The 15,687-nt window shown below is 44.7% G+C and overlaps 1 protein-coding gene across 2 annotated transcripts in view; it reads left to right on the forward strand.

Annotated features, from left to right (window-relative positions):
- The first annotated feature begins 10,886 nt into the window (after nt 1-10,886).
- The window catches only part of LOC117741888 (RNA-binding protein Nova-1-like), a 71,156-nt gene continuing 66,355 nt past the window's right edge, over nt 10,887-15,687 (forward strand). The window contains exons 1-2 of one of the 2 annotated variants that reach the window (XM_034549141.1): nt 10,887-11,165; nt 13,562-13,630. In XM_034549141.1, coding sequence (XP_034405032.1) covers nt 11,009-11,165; nt 13,562-13,630 — 226 coding nt within the window. In that variant the 5' untranslated portion in view covers nt 10,887-11,008. The remainder of the gene's footprint in view (nt 11,166-13,561; nt 13,631-15,687) is intronic. The other variant, XM_034549142.1, reaches the window with a different exon arrangement.

Below are 15,687 nucleotides of genomic sequence, written 5' to 3' on the forward strand. Positions count from 1 at the left end.
CAGCAGGGCCAACGCGGGAGGCCGGCCCACCAGGCATCAGACACCTCCAGGTCCAATGGACCCTATGAGACGTGAAGTCACAACGACTCCGTGGAGGAAGCAGAGTTAATAAGGTGCAATGGAGAGATGTAAATTCATCCATAAGGAGAGAGAGAAGAGGAGATAGGTGCTCAGTGTATCCTAAAACATCCCCCAGCAGCCTATAAGCCTATAACAGCATATCTAGGGGCTCGACCAGGGCAAACCTGATTCAGCCCTAACTATAAGCACTATTAAAGAGGAAAGTCTTAAGTCTATTCTTAAATGAGGTGACTGTGTCTGCAACTAATAAGGAGTTGCAGTAATCTAGTCTGGAAGTAACAAACGCGTGAACCAGCTTTTCTGCATCTTTTTGGGACAAGATGTGCCTGATTTTTGAAATGTTACGTAGTTGAAAAAATGCAATCCTTGAGATTTGCTTAACGTGGGAGTTAAAGTCCCGGTCAAAGATAACGCCGAGATTCTTTACAGTGGTGTTGGATGCCAGGGCAATGCCATCTACAGAAACCACATCACCAGATAATTGATCTCTGAGGTGTTCAGGGCCCAGTAAAATAACTTCAGTTTTGTCTGAGTTTAACATCAGGAAGTTGCAGGTCATCCATGTTTTTATGTCTTTAAGACATTCTTGAATTTTAGCGAGCTGGTTGGTCTCCTCTGGTTTGATCGATAGATCATCATTGAGTATCATCTGCATAGCAATGAAAGTTTATGGAGTGTTTCCTGATAATGTTACCCAAAGGAAGCATCCATCCATCCATCCATTTTCAATACCGCTTATCCTCATTAGGGTCGCGGGGGCGCTGGAGCCTATCCCAGCTGACATAGGGCGAAGGCAGGGGACACCCTGGACAGGCCGCCAGGTCCATCGAGGCAAAGGAAGCATATATAAGGTAAATAAAATTGGTCCAAGCTTAGAACCTTGTGGAACTCCGTGATTAACATTGGTGGTCATCGAGGCTTCATTGTTTACAAATACAAATTGAGATCGATCTGATAAATATGATTTAAACCAACTTAGTGCAGTACCTGAAATGCCAATCAACTGATCCAGTCTCTGTAATAGGATGTCATGATCAATGGTGTCGAACGCAGCAATAAGGTTTAATAATACCAGTACGGAGATGAGTCCTTTATCTGATGCAATTAGGAGGTCATTTGTAATTTTCACCAGTGCTGTCTCTGTGCTGTGGTGTTTTCTAAATCCTGACTGAAACTCCTCAAATAAACTATTATGATGTATAAAGTCACACAACTGATTTGCGACTACTTTCTCAAGGATCTTAGAGAGGAAAGGAAGGTTAGAGATGGGTCTGTAGTTAGCCAACACCTCTGGATTAAGAGTGGGCTTTTTCAGGAGAGGTTTAATTACAGCTACTTTGAAGGAATGTGATACATGGCCTGTTAGCAAAGACACATTAACAATATCCAGCAGAGAGGTGCCAATTAAAGGCATCACGTCTTAAAAGCAGCCTAGTTGGGATGGGGTCTAAGAGACAGGTAGACGGTTTAGAAGTAGAAACCGTTGAGGACAATTGGTCTAGGTTAATGGGAGAAAAGCTATCCAAATATACACCAGGGCATACAGACGTTTCAAAGGCCACTCCTCTTGATGACAGATCGGCACTGGTTGAGGGCAAGAGATCATCAATCTTACCTCTAATAGTTCAAATCTTTTCATTGAAGAAGTTCATGAAGTCATTACTACTGAGGTCTATTGGAATACACGGCTCCACAGAGCTGTGACTCTCTGTCAGCCTGGCTACAGTGCTAAAGAGAACCCTGGGGTTGTTCTTATCTTTCTCTATTACTGATGAGTAATAGGCTGCTCTGGCATTACGGAGAGCCTTTTTATATGTTTTAAGGCTGTCTCGCCAAACTAAGCGTGATTCTTCCAGATTAGTGGAACGCCATATGCTTTCGAGCTTTCGTGAAGTTTGCTTTAATTCGCGGGTCTGAGGGTTATACCAGGGAGCAAACCTCCTTTGCCTCACCGTCTTCTTCTTCAGAGGTGCTATCGAGTCTAGTGTCATTCTCAGTGAGCCTGTAGCACTATCGACAAGATGATCAATCTGGGACGGACTAAAGTTAGCACAGGAGTCCTCCTTCACATTGAGACGTGGTATTGAATTAATTGCAGAAGGAATCGCTTCTTTAAATTTAGCTACAGCACTGTCAGTTAGACATCTGGTGTAGAAGCTAAGATTTGTCTAACGGTGCAAAATATTGCGCCTGCAGGCCCCCAATGACACAGATTTGATTATTCTAAGCTTAAGAGCTTAAATATATCAGTATCGGTTAAAAGGTTAAAGAAAAAAAATGTAGTAGGTATGTGATACTGTCGATAGGACGACCACGGTAATAAATAACAGATTTCAGCATTAATCACAATGTTATGGTCCAATCATGGTACTACAACTACAGTATGCATCACAATCACAAGCAGTCAAACACAGTCACTTCCCATTACAACTGTCTACTAGTGCACTTTTTGCTTTGAGCGTCGTCGTTCCTCATGCGCATTTTTTCTCTAAACCATCAACCAATTGTCTTTTCCATGAAACCAGTTATTGTTTTGTGAGCTTCCTAGAACAGAACACATGTGATTACGTAAGCCAATCAGATCTTTCTCTCCTATCCTATGTCACTCAATAGAATATACGTCACCCATCTGAGTCTCTCCACCCACTACTTAAGAACATAAGACAGTATATAAGAAGTGGACGTAGTCACCATGACGTCACCCATTGGTTCGTGGTCTGTCGTTTTGAAGCCTTGATTTTGGCAATTTGTACGCCGTCATCTTGGCTATTTGCAACCAATGAACAGAAGTTGCCATATTTGGAATGTGGAGGAGAGACGTGGAGACGCTGTACACGTCTCTGGTAGTGGCAACAAACTGTCAATCACAGTAAGCCCGCCCTAAAGCATACTCCCCTTTATGGTCTTTCTGACTCTCTAAATGGACCATAATTTACTAAATTAACATCATGCTGTATTGAAGAAGACTTGAAACTAGAGATTGAGACCATAAACTCATGTTTACAATGTTTACTGAGGGAATAAATCAAGAGAGAAGTAGAGTCGTTTTCTTATAGACTTCTATACAATCAGACTTTTTTTGCAACTGTATAAGTTCTGAGAATCTCGAGCTGCCTGGTGCTTGGAAGAAGAAGTTCCGAAGCATCATACAATTAATCATTACATTTGTCATCAACAAACAGAATAATAAAACAGTGATCCTCTCTTATGCTTTATAATACATTCCTCAGAATATTCCTCAAATTAATTATCATAGCTTTCTTTATGTATTAATTTAAAAAATAAACTTTCTAATCTACATGTGCAAGTATATATAAAATCCACTACAACTCAACACAACCAGAGGAGTCGCCCCCTGCTGGTCAGAAGACAGAATGCACGTTAAAGACACTTCTGCACTGGCTTCCCAGACCGGATGTTGCTTTCTGCTTGAGAACTACCTTTCCAAAGGTGCACCATATTTTTCTCACAAGCCAATCGGAGCAAAGTGGGCTTCAGCGGGAGGCAGTCTTAAAGAAGCCGGTGCTTAAACGGACCATTTCAGACAAAGATATATTGAGATGGACATTATAAGAAGATTTTTTTTACATTAAAGCAGGCAAACATGTGTTTTAGAAGCCCCAAAATACAAACCTGAAATTGTGCACTATATGTCACCTTTAAGGCTTAGACCATCACTTTCAACATTTTATCAGCTGTGTTTGAGGATTAATACGGCTGAAAAACGTATTAATCAATGTTTGCCCTGGCTTGATATGCTGCTATAGGCTTATTGGCTGCTGGGGGATGTTTTAGGATACACTGAGCACCTACCTCCTCTTCTCTCTCTCCTTATGGATGAATTTACATCTCTCCATTGCACCTTATTAACTCTGCTTCCTCCCCGGAGTCTTTGTGACTTCACGTCTCATAGGGTCCATTGGACCTGGAGGTGTCTGATGCCTGGTGAGCCGGCCTCCCGCGTTGGCCCTGCTGATCGCCCCGCCCCCCCTCCTCCTCTCTACCTCCTTCTGTTTCATGGATTGGAGTTCCATTCATACATTGTCATATTCATGTAATGTGTTTATGTAACTTTGTAATGCTGTTCATCTTGTGGCATCACAAGGGGACAGGTAGTGGATGGGCGCTACAGAGTGGCCACCAGTGCAAAAACTACATCTCCCAGCCTGCCTCACCGCTCACCCAGCTGCAGCTGCTTAAGGCACCTGATTGAGGCAGGGCTGGGAGACTTAAGGGAGAGCACCTGGGAAGGAGAAGGGAGAGCGGAAGGTGAACCCACAAGCACCTGGAAGAGGACAACAAGGGAGAGGACCTCGTAGCCTGGATTCACCAGGATTGAGTTTTTGTTTGGTTAATTAACCACTTTCTCCTCCGGGATGTTTTGCGTTATCTAACTGGACCTTTTTTTTGATACTTTGTTGTTTTTGAATGTTACCTTGCTGGTGGGATGGGAAATAAACCTGGACTTTTGTTAAATACCCTCGGACGTGCCTGTGTTCATCTCTCTCTTGGCACCGCCCCAGGCTAGCCTCTCCTAGCGACAGCCCGTGACACTACAATCTGTACACATGACATCTATTGCTTCTGTCCATCCGGGGAGAGGGATCCTCCTCTGTTGCTCTCCTGAAGGTTTCTTCCCCCTGTGAAAGGTTATTTTTGGGGAGTTTTTCCTGATCCGATGTGAGGTCCTGGGACAGGGATGTCGTATGTGTACAGATTGTAAAGCCCTCTGAGGCACATTTGTAATTTATGATATTGTGCTATACAAAATATATTGAATTGAATTGAATGTCTGCCCCAATGGTTAGTTTCTGATATTATTATTTAGCAATTTATAGATAACTTTTATTTAAACTCTGTTCAGTTCATTGTGCCCATTTTGAAATTCGGGCTATGTTAATTTTTTGAAAAAGAAATTAGAATACCTTAGTTTAGAAATATAAGTTAGAGTAGATCTGTAATGCAGAAAAAGTATTTTGTGTTAGGAGGAGGTCATCGCGTTAGCTTGCAACTTGAGAACCTCGTGAAGCTTGAACACTTAAGTGCCCCTCAGCTAGTAAGATGTGACCAGTATTGACACAGGGTCTCCTGTACAGTGGCACCAGACCGCAGTAGCGGCTGTGTTTTTGGGCAGGAGTTACTATGTAAAATGATCCCACTGGCTGCCGGCTGGTCTCATCTCCACACTGGAGAAAACCTGTTTCTTTTCCAGACACCTCCTCTGCAAATCTCACTGCTACATGAAAGCCATTTATGCTTCCGTCCTCAATCCCCAAATGGATTTCCAAGATGCTGCACACAGCTGCAGTCGCTGAACAAATGAAATGTAAAGCTTCCATCGAAACTTGACGCAGAAAGTCGCTCTCATATCACCTGAAGACTAATTTCAGTGTCGCTGACCAAAGACAGTATTATCAAAAACACAGAAACAGATGTGTGTCAGTCTGCTGCAGCAGAACAATGGCAGCTGGCCAGACACCCAAACTCCCCCTCTTCATCAACTGCTCTCCTGGAGGGGAGATGGAAAAGGCATGTTTTTTTATATGGAAATGTGTCCTACGCTTTCCAATCTCTCTGAGGAATAGCGGCTGTTTTACCTATAACTCCTGGCTTCTCACCATAATGAAGTGAAACAGTCCGTGTTCATCCCCATTAGGCGCTCATGATGAGAGCGAACTTCATATCTGGAGTGATGTAGAAGCAGGACATGATGTATCCTTCTTTACCTCCCCCACACGTTTAAGGCCACCTCTGACGCCAGAATTAAGGAGCAAGCCTTAATTCTGTGATCATTAAAAACACTACATTAACAGTTTAAGAGATCAGGGGAACGAACTGCGTTCCCCTGATCTCAGAGGTGGCCTTAAACGTGTGGGGGAGGTAACCATTCCTGGGATTCTGGATATCTATCCAGAATCCCAGGAATGGTCATGAACATGAAAACATGTGCAGACGCACACAGACAGCTTTTAAAACAACGGCGTGGATTTATGCAAAAGCTCTTACACACACACACAACACACACACACACACACACCAGAGATACTGGACACCGAATGGGACGTTGACGTTTACATTTTTAAAGAGTACATTTTTGTATTTCCTGTATGGCTAGATTCTACTAACAGTGAGCGAGAAATATTTGTTTAATTAATTACAATTCATGTTCAACACTGAATCCTTTGCGCATTTGAGATATTGAATAAAGAAGAACGTGAACTCCATCGTCTCAACATCTGGAGTAAACAATTCCTTTTTTGGCACCGATTTGGAATAAGATTGAATTCTTCAAAAACATGCACCTTCTGTTGCAGTCCGGCCGTGTTGGATTCAGTCATAAATCTTAGGCATGAGTGAGGTCAGCAACTATAACAACAATTAAAAAAAGGAGGAACGCATCATATAGCATCATATCTGTCCGGGCCTCCTCTTCTGCATTGACCTTTCTATTGATTTCTGGGGTGTGACTGAGCTGTTAATATATGTTTACGGTGTCAGTTTCTTCATTCTTCTGTATTCATGTGCAGCGCTACAGAGCAACCACGCTGTACCAAAACGATTACCACCAACTCTGACGGGTGGCAACATCTCGTATCTCATCTGAATCTGGTAATCAGATGAAAACAAAACTCAGATGCCCACTATGTACACTGAAAAAGAGTTTTTTAAGTCACTTTTCCTCCTCTCCATTATAGCACCTGCAGTGATCCAATGTAAGAGAGAGAATGAAGAAACCTATTTAAATGTATTCAAAAGTATACATTAAACTTTAATTGTGCAGCACACAAACATGAATGTAGTACATTCTTTGTGGGCCTCTGGAAACACACAGTATATTGTCACATGATGCAAATATCAACTGTTACTAAGAATATTATACCGTCACTGTGTAACACACTGTAGGTTTAAAATAATTGTTATCATTGTTATAAACCAGAGGGAGAAATTAGAAAATGCGTTAACCTGAGGCAGGAGAAGCCTGGGCAGTTGCCAGGACACCTTTCTTTATTTGTGGAGGTCCACAGGTCCACATCTGCAGCAGGACACCCACATCCGCTCACGGGGATCAGCACATTTACAACAGTGTACTGCAGTAGTGGAGGTGAAAACAGGAGGTCAGTCAAAGTTTGATCCAGTTTCTGGACATCTTGTTAAAAAATAGTTCACTTTTACATATACTTCTTTTTTTAACAAAGATATCCAGAAACTAGATCAAACTTTTACTGTTCTCTTGTTTCACTTCTCTGGCTGCTCTCCTCCCTGCTTCCTTTAGTTTGCTAGTCCTGTTTTCCAGCTTAAAAGGTGTGTCATCACGTTTCACCCCCCCAGGCACAACAACTATTTTGCGTATGAATGATGAGGACCAAGAAAATACTTGGCTGAGAAAAAGAGTGAAATTCAAAAAAGGAAAATGACTGTGAAACAATAACAGGAGTAAGAGATGACTTCGTGCTGTTCTTCCTGCAGGTCACCAACAGGGGGCAGCAGAGGACCAGCAGCCGTGAGCAACCAAGCAGATCGCTCCATCCTGAATATCCATTGAGCTGCAGTCGGCCTTGAGCCAGTGCGCGAGAACACCCGGGAAACTGTAGGTAGAGTCTGAACCCTGCTGATGACTTCTTTCTGAGAAAAAACTCACATTCTGGGACGTGATGCTCTAGCTGGCTGGCGTCTCGCCTCTTCTTCACATTTTTTATTTTTTATTCACACAACCAAACATTTTGTTTGGCACATAACATCTGGGAAGTCCAGACTGAAGGGTCCATCACTGGAAAACAATAACATAATAAATCACCTCTCTCAGACCTGATTACATGAAAGTACTAGTACTGTTGGCTGAACTGAAGCTTTTGAGTTGAGTCATTAAAGTGTGTGGGGGTGTGTGAATCATGTGATTTTAATCAATGTGTGTGGCGGGGGGGAGAAGAAGTTAGTCCGGCAACTCGGAAAAGCTGCTCCAAGTGTTTTCGGGGTCACCGTCCAAAGCTGGACTGGAGCTTGCAGAACACAAACATCTCTGGAAACCATCTCCCCAACATGTGCTCATGCAGCCCTATAAAAACTCAAGAATGCTGCCGGTCTGCGTGCTTGTCTGCTTGTGGGGCTGCTTCACTTTTTCCATGCTGCAGCAGCTTGGACTGGACGGTCATGGCCTATATATATATATGTCCATACATATATATAAATATATGTATATGTCCACCTTAAACTGCGCACGATCCGCAGGCCATGCAGAGCGTGGCTCCCACAGCAGTACCCGGGCCTTTTGTCCAACCCCCGGGTAGCTGGCCTTCTATCTGTGGTGCACAATCTGTCTCGGACTGCAGCCCATAGCTGGGATCCATCTGCCTCCCATTTGCCACGTATTTCCAGAGCTTGAGACGACTGGCTCAACAGTGCATGTGTCTCATGGCGATGTGAAATAGTGTGAGAAGAGCTGCTCTGTGTGTGCGTCTGTGGTGAGAGTGTGTGCGTACGTGCGTGGTGCGTGTGCACATCCAGGCAGCACAATGTCACCTTGACTGCGATCCACAAGAGCTCGATGAGGGCGCACCGCATCTGTATACGCAGCCGGACAGAAGAGAGGAAGAGAGAGAGAGAGAGAGAGAGAGAGAGAGAAGAGAGAGAGAGAGAGAGAGAGAGAGAGAGAGAGAGAGAGAGAGAGAGAGAGAGAGAGAGAGAGAGAGAGAGAGAGAGAGAGAGAGAGAAGAAGGTCCGTGTCTGTGTGTATGTGAGAGAGAGAATATGTCACATGTTTGAGTGTGCGCGTGTGTGTGAGAAAGAAAGGGAGAGAAGAGAGAGAGAGAGAGAGAGAGAAAGACTGAGGCGGTAATAGCTCTCTCTCAGACAGCTCACAGTGCTGGAGGATCCCCTCTTCACAGGCGGAGCGAACGCAGAGATGTCAGGCGCAGCACACACAGGTGGGTCACGGAGCAGCCGAGTGCACAGGTGAGACGGGCCGGAGCCGCTCCAAAGAAAAAGGGTTCATGTTTCCTCATATAGGGCTGTTTTTCTTCAGTGTCAGAACTGCAGTGTGCTAATGCAAAATCAAACACGGGATTTTCTTTTTGGGGGGCGGGAGGCAGGTGTAGGGGCTAAGCAGGCCTGCAGTTGTGGCCATGAGGGTCATCAGTGTTGTGTCAGAGGAAAAAATGAGGCAAACAACCACAGATACAAAGCAACAACATAATTAGTATTGGATTCATTTTTTCATTTTTTTTTTAATGATGCACAATTTGTGCTTTTTCCACTTCATAAAACACCAAGTTCATTCCCATGCTAATTTCTGGTGTTGCAAATTCGATGCAGAAAGAACCAAATCAATACATAAATGTGGGCGAGCTCTCCTCCTTCCCGCAGATGTCCAGGTGAGGTGGAGGCTCCCTCGGCCTCCATGCAGGCAGCGCGCTGCAGACCTCCAAGCAGCCGCACAGGGACCTCAGAGGCTCCCTTCGTTCAACCGTACATTGGCTGTAGCGGAGTAAAACAAATAATATCTGAATAAATAAAATAACACAATAATAGTATTGTGTTGGAATGGGCCGACAATGTTTGTTTACATGCCCGTTATTGCACGTTGTTCGCTTTTAATTGTGCTTCCATTAGGATCTCGATGTACTTTACGACGCCTTCGTGTGACGTGGGAAATTTGAAAACCCAAGAGTTTTTGTTTTTTTAAGTGTGCGCGGGGTTTTAACGTTTGAGTTGAGCTGATTCAGCTTCTGTAAGACTCTTCCAACATTTTATTCCATTTGTTGTGCTTTGTTTGACTTTTATCGACTTTCCATGGAAAAACTGTGTGTTAAACTCCGAGTGTAAAAGGGTGTGACGTGGGTTAATCCAATCTACATGTTTAATATAGCTCGATCTTACAAAGGAGAAACGTTTTAATAAAGTAATTTCACGCTTTATTTCCTCTTAAAAAAAAACTTTTACTTAAACGTCTACGGGGCGGGGGATAGACCAGTTTTACAAGGTGCCCCTGAAGGCATCGCGAGGCCCTGTGACGTCAGCCGCTCCCCTGCGCTCCCTCTAGCAGCCAGTCAGAGAAGGGATGCTCTGAACGCAAAGACTGCAGCATCTTCACCGAGAGAACGAGCAGGAAAAAAAAAACACACCGTCTCTTTCTACTTTCTCTCTCTCTGTGTGTGCGTGTGTTCCTCCGGACCCTCTTCACGCAGCCCCGTCAGCCCTGGGTGTCTTCACAATCGGAGCTGGGACAGGATAAGAAGAAAAAATAGATATAATAGCCCCACCATCGGATTTCATTTTTGGTTTTGTATTCTCGCCGACCTTCCCCTTCTCTTGCCGGTTGATTACGCCTCTTCTTTCGGTCTTGTTTTTGTTTTTATTTATCGTTCCGCTGGCTGTTGCGGAGCAGCGCCACCGTCCTTTGCACTGCCTGACATGAGTACGCTCTTTTTCTCCTGGCTGCAGCGGAATGACACACATATCCGAAGCTTGATGGAAGAGTGACGCTCCTGTTTGCCACGTTTTGTCTTTTTTCTTCTTCTCCGGTAGCCTAGATCATCCACCATCTGCAGAGGTTGGTTTTTTTTTTGTTGTTGGAGGATTTTAATCCCCCTCCACCCACCCACCCCACCCCACCCCACCCCACCACCTCCGACTCGATCATCCGCCGCTCCAGCGTCTCTTTCTCTTCTGTCCCCTGCGCAGCATCTCTGCACGCAACGGGCGCACCGCCGCGGACAAAAACGCGCAGCTAATCCTTCGCCGTCCGCAAGAAGAAACACGCGTCCTTTTTTTCTTCTCTCATCCAATTCCTCAAATCGCGTTTCGCCTTTCACCAAGGACTCCCATCTGTACGGCTATAAGCTGCGTACGAATAATATATAATAATACAAATAAAAACAAACGGGGGATTTAAACGCAAACGCAGCTCAAGCATCCAAGAGCGAGCTCGAAAATGATGGCCGGCGGAGCAGTACAGCAAAACGGGATTTTCTCAAATCCTCACCATCACAACCAACCACCGCACATGGAGTCCGATCCCCCGGACTCGCGCAAAAGACCCCTGGAGACTCCGACGGAGGCCAGCAGCACCAAACGCACAAACACAGGAGGTAAGAGCGCCGGTTGTTTTGTTTTTTTTGGTGGTGGAGGGGGTGATAAGGAGCTGTTCGGGGTGAATGTTTGGTGAATGTTGCTCCGTCCTGAGGCGGGCGGAGAAGGGGAAAAGCGGAGCAGGTTGATCTGACTCTCATACACGGTGGTGGGCTACACGGCTCAGATTTGCGCAGCGAAGTAAACGCGCAGAGCCCCCGTCTCGTTTCATTGTGATGAGCGCTCATTTCCATCGGCATTAAAATAACGATGGGCCGCCTCTGTTTGGGTGGAAAGGAAACAATGAGAACGACTGAGCTGCTGAGTAGAGAAGGCGGGGGGGGGGGGGGGGGGGGGGGGGGGGGGGGGGGGGGGGGGGGGGGGGGGAATCAGCGACTTCCCCCCCTCGCTCACATCCAAATTGTTTCAGATCAGCCGAATTGGGTGTTCCTTTAATTATTGTAATTATTTAGTACAATTTTTTTTTGCGTCTTGAGAATCACGCGCATGCACAGCGGCCATGCTGCGAGCCCCAACGAGGATGTAAACAGGGAGAGCCAGATCGAGCTGGAGCGCGATCCGCAGGCAGCTCCCCCCCCCCTCCTCTTTTCCTTTACCGACGGATGACCTTGTGATAATCTCACACATCAGCCACCGTCGCCACGTTGTGTATAAGACCAACAAGCGGACCCGTGGCGAGCCGTGAAGGAACGACTGTGTGTGTGTGTGCGTGTGGGGGGGGGGGGGGGGGGGGGGGGGGGGGGGGGGGGGGGGGGGGGGGGGGGGTGGGGGGGGGGGGGGGGGGGGGGGGGGGGGGGGGGGGGGGGCAGAAATGCGACAGCGTCCCTGTGTCATTGCAGCATTGTCAGTCGGTTAAACTATAACTCGTTTTGATCCTGATCCTGATTTGAATAACCTGCAGCTGGAAAGTGTATATGTATTTCATGTTGTTGTTCTAGCTATAAATTTGTCCAATCATTGTTGACTTAGTTCTCTGGATGGGGGAGATGTATACACGGACATGTCACCATGGTAATCACCTTTTTGTTTACATGCTGTCATGCGCCAAGCATTCCCCATCAACCCGGCATCACACACCATCAGTATAGCCTCTCGTGGCCATCCCGGACATTCGGACACCACAACTGCACCGTTAAAACGTGTTATTTTACCCAAACCTTAAGTGCATGTGAACATGGAATAATAATATTATATTCCTTGAGAAGTCAGAGAGAAATATGTCTGTAATATTTTCGGTGACTTGCAACTTTAATGCAAAGATTGGACTGGTATTAGTCATTTTAAATAAATTAAAGTGGTATGCTATGCATGCTACGTGTATAAATTATTTGAAATTATTTTCATTAAAAAAAATAGGGGAAAAAACAACTCTGGGCCCTACGTATTTATCCTGTCAGAAGTCTCCAACCCAATGTCCAGAGCTTATGGGACACTCAAAATTGATTGATAACAAAAACAAAAACTAATGAATGTATCCCTAAAGCCGAATGCAAAATCCGAGATTCATTTTGCCAAAAAAACAATTATATCTTATAATATCGACAAAGAAAATGTTATGACTGGGTGGCCTATATTCACCTACTGAGGCGTCTTTTAACGGCCTGATTTATCAGCCCAGCATTGAAGCGGCCAACAGATGTCCCTCACCACGCTCGTCTCCGTGTGACGGATACTGTGGCGTTCTCTCTTCCCGGCAAAGAGTTTTGGGCCTCGGTTAGCCGTGCACAGAGTTTGGGCCTCGGGTTAGCCGTGCACAGAGTTTTGGGCCTCGGTTAGCCATGCCACAGTTTTAACGGCAGGTCCATGCAATCAGAGCCACGAAGGCTCCTCCTCGCCCGTGTGGAAGGGGGCACTCAGGTTGACCATCCTCCTGCCTGCATAACAGTAGGACAGGCCCATCCATTTAGACAAATGAAAAGGTTGAGATGACGATGACGCCGATGATAATGATGATGATGATGATGAGCATAGCCGAACGAGGGCTTTTACTCAGCCAGAGAGGCCCAGCAGCATCAGCCCGATGACACTTGGTTGAGAGTCCTTCGTCCCTTTCAGATAATCAGAAAACGGCAATAAGGCTGCAGGTCTTGTGTGAAAATCTTTGCACTGACCGTTAATTGAGATGAGTTTTTTTGTTTTGTTTTAAGCATTCTTTTCCTATTACATAAAGTATAGAAGTTATTATTTGTATTCTATAAGATGCATTTGAGTATGTTTTTTGTGTTCATATTTTTTCTCAAGCTGCGCTCAGGCCGCAGTTTTAAAACGTTCACAAAGTCAAAGTGCTGATGAGAGATCATAACAATGGTTGTTTCTCTGTATGATTAGCTCACTGCCAAACAACCCCCCTACCCCCACCCCAACCCCCCCACCCCTGTGCTTCCTCTCTCTGTAGTGGCCTTCCTGCAGCCCCTATTTGAAACTGAAGGCAATGTATTCCCTCACCAAGACACTGAGACTCATGGTAGAGAGAGACTTTGCTTTTGATCTTCTACCTGTTTTTTAATTTTTAATACAAAAAAAAAATCTTTACTGTAACCTTCTTCAATGCAGGACTGATTCAGCAGCGACAACACAAAACATTGTAAATGTCAGGGCGTTCTGATGATGATCAAATAGGATTTAAAAGTAACACCCACGTGTGTTCTGCTCCCGGTCCAGGATAATGCATGTTGATACTGTTTATATATACTGTGTGTTATCAGTTCCATGACATACATTTTCATGCTTTTTTACAAAAACTCAGCGTTTCCTTTTTTTTGTCATGGTGCCCTTACATTACAGCGCTCACAGATGAGCTCTGATGACCTTTGACCTCATGCCAGCCATATCATCAACAACATTCGGGTTTCTACTGTCTGCTGCTGCTGTGCTGTTTTAAATGTTGGTTTGGCGCGTGTGCTCAGAGTGTGCTGTGATGGCTTGTTGAGTGGCGCTACATGTGGTTTTAACCCTTTTTTATTTTTCACAGCGATACATTTAACTTAACAGAGCTCGAACAGAAAAAAAAAGCCTTTCAAATCAGAAATATTTCCCTTCATCAGAGCAGAACAATAATTGTTTTCCCCTAGCTCTGCGTGACCGAGAAGCGAGTCGACTTTTAATTCACCGAAGACGAGAAAAGACGGACTCTTTCTTCCCCTGACTGAGGGTTTGATTCCAAACATCTGTGTGATGACATTCGAGAGGACGAGCTGGTCAGCTGTCAAGACATAGAGGCCCAAGGCGTCCGGAATTTTAAAAGCTGAAGGTCTTAAAGATGAAAAGATCAATGAGAAGCTGCAGTAGCTGCAGCCACCCGGCCCCCACCAGCCCCTCTAATCCACCAACCCCAAAGACCCATTCTTATCTCTGCTCCCTCTCGCCCACGACCCAGCAGGGCTCTCCCCCACATTAAAGGAATTCTGGTTTCCTCTCATCATGCACATATATGATCAGAGACGCTCAATGAGCTCGTTGTTAATATTTTATTTATGTCAGGGGTTTTAAACTTGGATCTTTTTCAAAGACAAATCAGCGGGATTGGCTAGGATGAGTAAAAGGAAAAATCTTCCCGTCGTTCCATAATTTAAGGAACGACGGGAAGCAGTCGGCCAATCGGGGTTCATCGTGTTCAAAAACTTTTGAAATGTATTTGTAGAACAGACTTTGAAAGAATGTGTTCCTTTTACTGTTCGTAGCATCTTAATCTAAATATCTGATTATCAGTCCGACGCTTTGACGGTATCAAGCAGGGATTCAGTTGGAAATAAGAAGAGATGTTTTTTTTAGCACTTCAAATATGTCGCTAAATCACTTTATTCGAATGCAATTCATAACTAACCTATTATCCCGGTGCAAAGATGCATTAACAGTTCAAATAGAGCATTTGTGGCGCACACAGGTTGTAAAGACGAGATATTATAACTGTTTCTAAAAAAATATGTCTTTTCTTCTTTTGAAGTGTCGGGCACTGGAGCCAGGACATGAGGCACAGTTATGCAGTGCAAGCGTGGCAATATATTGTGATGATAATATATTTAAATTTTTTACAATTTGAGTCTCTTCTTGGTGGAAAAGAAAAGGAAACAAGGCTAAAACTTTCCACCGTCACCCCAAACTGATATTTGTTTAAAGTATATTGTATATTGTAGTATAATCAATAAAACAGCATCCTCGCCGTGGAACAGAAAGAACTCATTCAAAAAAAATGCAGCTTTTTCTGTGGTAAAAAAAACCCATGCTTGTATAAGCCATTAAGAAGTCTTACGTAAGCACAAACTAAATAAATTGGTGGTGTTTTTTTTTCTCTCCCTCTCTCTCGATTGTCATGTAGGTGGTCAGAAAATGTAACATGCAAGTGTGCGGAGGGGGGGGGGGGTTCGCCTACAGGTTTAACAGTCAGGGGAAAAGTTTGCTGAGCTGGACGCGCAGACCTCTCGGTCCTTTCATCACTTTGTGTTACGGTAGCTCCTCTTCCGTCTGTGGGATGTAATACATTCATTAAGCAAATGGATGGACTGGCAAGGCGGTGTTTGGGGG

Source organism: Cyclopterus lumpus, chromosome 13 (assembly GCF_009769545.1).
Source record: "Cyclopterus lumpus isolate fCycLum1 chromosome 13, fCycLum1.pri, whole genome shotgun sequence".
NCBI classification, from domain to species: Eukaryota; Metazoa; Chordata; class Actinopteri; order Perciformes; family Cyclopteridae; genus Cyclopterus; species Cyclopterus lumpus.